Genomic DNA, 6,194 nt, shown 5'->3' with positions numbered 1-6,194 from the left:
CTTGTTGACACTTTTTAGTTACATGACGCGCGCAGTTGAACTGGAGCACGGCGATGAGTCCGCACTTTTGGACGCATTGCAGGAGGATTGTTTTGTGCCGTTGGAATGCGCTGGCGGTGACACGGCCGCAAACGCTGGTGCCGTGCTGGAGCTTCTGATGGAGGCGAACCCGCACTTGTTGGGTATCGCGGTGGGATCTCTTTGCGTCACGGTTACTGAACTTCAACAGGGGCCTTCCTCGGCGCACTGGCGGGCATGGACAACTGCCCTTCGTTGCTTCTGTCGTGTGTGTGACGAAAAGGAAGTGTCGTTGACGGACAGTCTGCCGGATGCTGCAGGACGTCTTCTTTCGCCTCTTGCGTCACTACTTAGGCAGGCTGTCGATCCCTGGGCAGCTGCAGAGTTGATTGAATTGCTTTCTCTCTGCGTTGCTCGGGCGGAGCAGGAGTCTGTCTGCCGTGCTTTTTTGTCGATCCTTGAAGCTGTGTTTGACGGTGCTGGCGAAAACTTCACTTGGGAGCAGTCGCTTCTTCTTGCGGTCACCGTTTACGCCGTGCACCGATTGTTCTCGACGTGTGTCACTTCTCTCGTTTCCGGCATTTTATGCGACACATCGGCGTGGTTACAACGTGCGCTTGTTGTTTTGTCACGAGGCGGCCCACTCGCTGTCTATTGCTGCACTCACGCTGTGCAGACACTTGTGCGTGTCAGTCCAACCTGCCAATTGCCCTCGGCGTCGTTGGTGCTCGCCGCAGTAGACAGTGCGTGCTGTCATTGCAACGTTCCGAATGCGTCATCACTTCTTGCTGGATTTGTGTGGTCGCTTTTTCTTCATGCCCCGGGGCAGTGCAACATGGCAGTGGAAGTGATACAGCATCTCTTGTCGTACTGTCTTCAGAATGGCCTGCGTCGTGCAGAGTTGCGGCACTCTCTGACAGATTTTTTGTTGCGCTTTTTAAAGTCCTCCATGGAGCAAGCGGCGTGCCTTCAGTGTCTGGAACCTCTGCTAAATAAGTGCCTTCCTGTCGTGCTGCAGTTTGCTGCGGAGGATGCGCCACATGACGATGCGACGACACGTCTTTTGTCAAGTTGTTTGGCAGCAGCGGCATCGGGTGGGCACGCGGGTGTCATACGTGAGGACATCAGCTTTGTGCTTTTTGAGGTTCTTTGTTCTTCCGTGCAGGAACGCCACTGCTCCACAACGCTCTCAAAGGTTGTTGCAGCAATGAGTGCCACGGCAATTGTTTCTCCGACGCTTTTGGACGGGGATATGACGGCAACGGTGTCGCTTCTTTTTAGCAACATCGATGCAGCCGGTGGAAAAGGTTTGAACTATGTGGGATGTTGTCTCCTGCCGGCGCTTTTTTGTGTTCGCCACCCAGAGTATCTTGAGGGCATTGTGGCTGCCTTTACTGGAGCACCCCTGCATACGCATTTGGCATGGGGGACGATGTTTGGTTTTTTGAGCTCCGTCGCTTCCTTTGCCGATCATTTCACGACGATGTACTTCCTGGCGGCGTGGTTTAGCTTGTTGCGCCACGCCATCGCCAGCCGTCTTGCGGGACGAGAAGTACTGGCTGTGGTTGCACCCTGCTGCACGGTCTACGATCTGCCAAGTATGCACGTGAAGTCACTACCAAAACGTCGGGTGGAGGGTTGTAGCATGGCGCAGTGTATTGCCACGGGTCTTGCGTTAGTGGCTCAGCGGTGGCAAAAGTCCGCGAAGGTGAAACTGCTGGACGAGGAGGTGCTTCAGCCGCTCTCATTAAACCGAAGATTTGAGTCGCTTGCGTGCCGTAGCGCCGCCGAAGTGGGGATTGACGCGTTATTTTTGATGAGCCCCGCAAAGGCCGCGCAGTGGCTCCTGGGAGCGATGTCAGCTGGCGGCTACGGGCTGCAGGTTGACGCCGCCGTACGCTTTGCAGGTGAATCTTAATTGAAACGTCTCACCTTAATTTCATATTCCCGGGGGCATTGAGGCCGTTGACTCCGACGTGTTTCTTTTTTCTTTTTTGCCTTTTTCGACCACCCCGCCCTTTTTCTTTCTTTTAAAAAATAATCTCTCATAATAATTGGCATGATCCTGCAACAATTTGGGAAGTGTGCTTCGTAGCGCCACCACAGAAGGAAGAAAAGATGGTCCGCATGCAAGGTGTTGGTCACGGCAAGTCCGCCTCGTCTTTGCCGTTCTGCCGCACGCCTCCTTCGTGGCTGAAGATTGCCAGCCGCGATGTTATTGACGCCGTTTGCAAGCTGGCGAAAAAGGGTCTCGCTCCCAGTCGCATTGGAATGCAGCTGCGTGACTCTATGGGTATTGCTCAGGTGAAGAACGTCACGGGCCGAAAGATCCTGCGCATTCTCAAGCACAAGGGCATGGCGCCGGAGATCCCAGAGGATCTCTACTGCCTCATCAAGCGTGCCACGGAGATGCGGAAGCACTTGGAGCGCAACACCAAGGACAGGGATACGAAGTTCCGCTTGATTTTGGTGGAGTCCCGTATTCACCGCCTTGCCCGTTACTACAAGCGCGTGAAGCAGTTACCGCCCACGTGGAAGTATGAGTCCAGCACGGCGTCCGCAATGGTGGCGTAATGAACAGTGCAATATTTATTTATTTTTATCTTATTTATTTTGACTTCTTTCCACCACCGCTCACACTTTTTTTGTGTGCGTTGGAGGCTTTTGTGCCGGGCGCTTCTGCTTTTCGTCTTGCTTTCACACCAGTAGTGTTGCCACAATGTCTGTTTGCTGCGCTCTTCTGCCTTTCTTTCTTTTTTTTTTTGTAGTTTTTCGGTGTGGCTTTTGCCCGCGTTGAATTGCGAGGACGGGGAGTACCGTTGGCCGCCCCGGGGAGAAGAAGAGGACTGCGAAAGCAGCAAACGAACGACTCCTCTTCTTTTTAGCACGTTTGGCGTAGTTGTTATTCTGTTGTTTCCTTTCTTCCTGTTGTGTGCGGGAGGAGTAAAATAAAATAAAATTAATTATTATGCGACGAGTCGGCATTTTTGCTTCCTGCGTTATTCTCCGCGACGGGCGGCTTGACGAGCGGCAGCAGCCGTCGCTTGGCGCACCGCTGGACAGGGATCAGTTGCAAGGCCTTGAGGCGGAGGCGCAGCAGCGTGGTTTCATGCGTCGCGACAGCCCCGATGCAAAGGTGTACATGGAGATGAGCTTCCGTCAGCCGGAGCGCATTGGCGGCGGCGTGCCGGTGGCGAACCTCCCGCCAGTGAAGCGCGAGAAGACGGAGTTTGACGCGTACCAGCGCTCCACACGCGACTTCACGTCACAAGTGACGCCCTACGGCACCACTGGCGTAGGGCTTGGGGCCGGATTCGGCGCACGGGAGGACAAACGCCTTGGATTTCTGCGACCGCGCAAGCTGCAGCCCTTTGGCGGTGAGAGCAGCATTGTGCCGAAGTATGACGAGAATGGCATGCCAATTGAGGCGGGACTTACGAAAGAGCAGCTGCTGAAGAAGCGCCTGGCGTATATGAAGAGCTTCGAGGGGACCACGATGAGTCACCGGGAGCACTTTCTTCTTGTTGACCTGGATTTTGAGAGGGACGCCATGATCTTTGGCAACACACGCGAAGAGTTTGAGAAGAATGTTACGAAACTGAAGGAGGTCATCAGCAAATACACCAGGTGGGAGCGCACCGACAATTTCTACTACTACGGCATTATTGCGCTGAAGGCTCTCACGGCATGGGTGCTGATGGAGTGCGTGCAGCAGCACTACGAACTGAAACTGCTTGCGGGGCACTACGAAGACTTTGTGGAGGCAATGGAGGAGACAGTGAGTGGACTTGACGAGAACCTCCAGCGCGACATGCGGAGGGCGCGGGAGGAGCTGCAGTCCCACCGGCCCGATTTTCGACCGGTCGTGGAGGCCGTTCGACGTGAGAAGCGTCGGCTGCTTGATGCCAAGGCAACGCGGATGTCTGGGCCAGATGTGTCTACTGTGAGCAACAGGAACGGCAATGGCAAGAGCCATTTGCCCGGCGAAGATGTTCCTGCCGTTGGGATTGAGGAGGCCCTGGGAGCGCACGGCGCGGAGGGAAAACAGGGACGGCATCCACTCCCACTGGCACAAGAGAAGCTGCAGACGCAGCAGCGCCCGGCAGTGGTGCCCCTGACAGCAACCAGCGGAGTGAAGGACCAACACCCGATGGACACCACGCACGAAGAGCTATATTTGACGACACTGCGGGAACAGGAGGCACAACACGAGATGCGGCGCCTGCAGGAGGCTGCGGCGAGCAGCAGAGCATCGTACAGCGTCTTTGGCACTCTTTGGAGGAAGTTGGGTGGTACTGGGGTTGACAGTGTTCTCGTGACGCCTCTACAGCAGGAGGACTTTGCTCGTCTTTCTTATGCTGCAAGCCCCACGAGTATCGAGACACTGCGCGCGATACGCCGCATTCTTTTACCACGAAGTGAAGATCACATCCAGGTTGTGCGGGAGGAGATGCTGGAGTACAAGCAGCAGAAGGAATCTAAACATGTACACCCCGAGTGAGGCATCCTTCTTTTTTTCTTGCTTCTTCACGTATTGTCTCTGGCCTTCTTTTGTTGCTTGTTACACAGGGATGTTGCGAATTTGCCTGACTTTCCGTAAGGCACGAGTTTTAGTGCTTTTTCTAGGCGTGCTGAAAATCACAATTTTTCTATATTGCTATCTTTTTCCTTTTGCTTTCTATATCTTTTTTATTTATTAACAACTGCATAAATATCTATTGCTTTTTTGCGGCTTTATGATCACAGCAGGATTTTTTCTACATAATATTTGGCGAAGGGGAGGAAATTGTTTTCTGTGTTGAAAATGAGTCTTTCTATGAGTGAGCTTCCGCCCTGGCTCAGCCGGCCACCTCAACGTGGTGCCAGGGTCTAGTACTCTTTGCTAGAGAGGAAGCTAAGCGCCTGCTGTTCATGCTTCAAACCCGATGAGTAAATGTTACTTAGTTTTACGGGCCGGAAGGGCAGATGCTGGAGCCATTCTATAGTGGCTGCCCGCGGAGTAAGGTTATCCTTGCTACTGAACTCCAACGTACGCTTACCAGAGCTGCACAATTGAGGTGTAGTTACTACGACTGGTAAGAGAAGAAAAAAAAAAAAAGTGAGCATCCGCCGATTCCGTCAATGCTTGTGCAGGCGTTTCCCCTGGAGGCATACCTACGGAACCTGAACAACAAACTGTCTGACAATCTGAATGCCGTTCAGCGCTCTTTGGTCGAGTTGCAAGAGGGAGTGAAGTCGTGCGAAACATTATTCACTAATGTGCGTCAGTTTCTGCGGGAACAGGTACTGCTGGAGCTGCAGGAAAGCATTGCGGGGGGTGGCGGGGAAATGCCGGAGGGATTTTCTACAGAGTTGCTCCTACCTGAATTTTTGCGCGACCCGCAGACAGTCGCCGCGGAGGGGAGCTGTGCCTCTGTTGGGTCCCTGTCGGGATACGACGGGGGGAAGGTGGACAGCGAACTAAGGAAGATGTACAGTTTTAAGAAAAAGCTTGACATGGAGCGCCTGGAGCGAATTCGAGGGAGGGAGGAGCGGGAGAAGAAGGCGCGTCAGCAGAGCGAGGAGGCTCGCAAGCGATTGGAGCAGATGTGTGAGGGGCTTGAATTGTCGCAAAAACAGTATATGGAAGAGTTGGAGCGGCTTACACTCTGGCTCCGACCATCCCCCGTTGAGGACGATGAGGATGAGGCGGTGAGTAGTGGTGTGGGCTCTGCCGGGCGAAGTGAGGCTGGAAGAGATAACCGCGAGCTGCAGGAGGTCATGCGGGGCGCCCCACTCCTCGTCGAGTTCCGACGCCTCATTCTGCGGGATGTGATGGACCGTCTCGGTGAGTTAAAAGACGAGCAGTCCATGACAATGGGCAACATCATGGCCTCACTGAAGGAAGAAATGCGAAAGGAGTTGTGCCGAAATCTTAATGGCGCAGCTGACGGGAGAGTGGGACCTGAAGGCGGCAGTAGAGGCGAGGCGGTGCGCCGATTGAAGGGATTTGACCAAAATTACGTGCAGCGCGGTGAGGTGGTAGCGACGCTGCAGGAAAAGGCGGATCGTGCCACGGTGGCGCAGAAGGCCGACGAGGTGTATGTGCACGACCTGGAGAAGCGACTATTGGAACGCATGGAGGATTTGGAGGAGCGCATGACGATCTACGAGGCGGAGCGCACGGAGTTTCGCCG

The 6,194-nt window shown here is 54.2% G+C and overlaps 4 protein-coding genes across 4 annotated transcripts, besides 4 other annotated features; all 4 read left to right on the top strand.

The window, feature by feature from the left end:
• Positions 1-1,936, top strand: Tc00.1047053510973.50 (hypothetical protein, conserved; the record flags this gene model as incomplete). Its single annotated transcript, XM_799453.1, has 1 exon — positions 1-1,936. A coding segment is annotated over one exon (1,936 nt), but the record flags the coding sequence as incomplete, so codon positions are not given.
• Positions 1-6,194: a sequence feature (heterozygous, non-Esmeraldo-like haplotype).
• On the top strand, positions 2,137-2,592 carry Tc00.1047053510973.30 (40S ribosomal protein S13, putative; the record flags this gene model as incomplete). Its single annotated transcript, XM_799452.1, has 1 exon — positions 2,137-2,592. The coding sequence occupies one exon, from the start codon at positions 2,137-2,139 to the stop codon at positions 2,590-2,592; it is 456 nt and encodes a 151-aa protein (XP_804545.1).
• Positions 2,603-2,633: a sequence feature (AT_rich).
• Positions 2,963-2,988: a sequence feature (AT_rich).
• Tc00.1047053510973.20 (hypothetical protein, conserved) lies at positions 2,987-4,519 on the top strand (the record flags this gene model as incomplete). Its single annotated transcript, XM_799451.1, has 1 exon — positions 2,987-4,519. The coding sequence occupies one exon, from the start codon at positions 2,987-2,989 to the stop codon at positions 4,517-4,519; it is 1,533 nt and encodes a 510-aa protein (XP_804544.1).
• Positions 4,850-5,115: a mobile genetic element.
• Positions 5,140-6,194, top strand: Tc00.1047053510973.9 (hypothetical protein, conserved; the record flags this gene model as incomplete). The annotated part of the gene is made up of 1 exon (XM_799454.1): positions 5,140-6,194. A coding segment is annotated over one exon (1,055 nt), but the record flags the coding sequence as incomplete, so codon positions are not given.

The sequence above is a fragment of the Trypanosoma cruzi genome, genomic scaffold (genome assembly GCF_000209065.1).
Source record: "Trypanosoma cruzi strain CL Brener 1047053517003 genomic scaffold, whole genome shotgun sequence".
In the NCBI taxonomy this organism is placed as follows: Eukaryota; Euglenozoa; class Kinetoplastea; order Trypanosomatida; family Trypanosomatidae; genus Trypanosoma; species Trypanosoma cruzi.
Note: the sequence above shows the minus strand (reverse complement) of the source record. Positions and strands in the feature narration are given on the sequence as shown.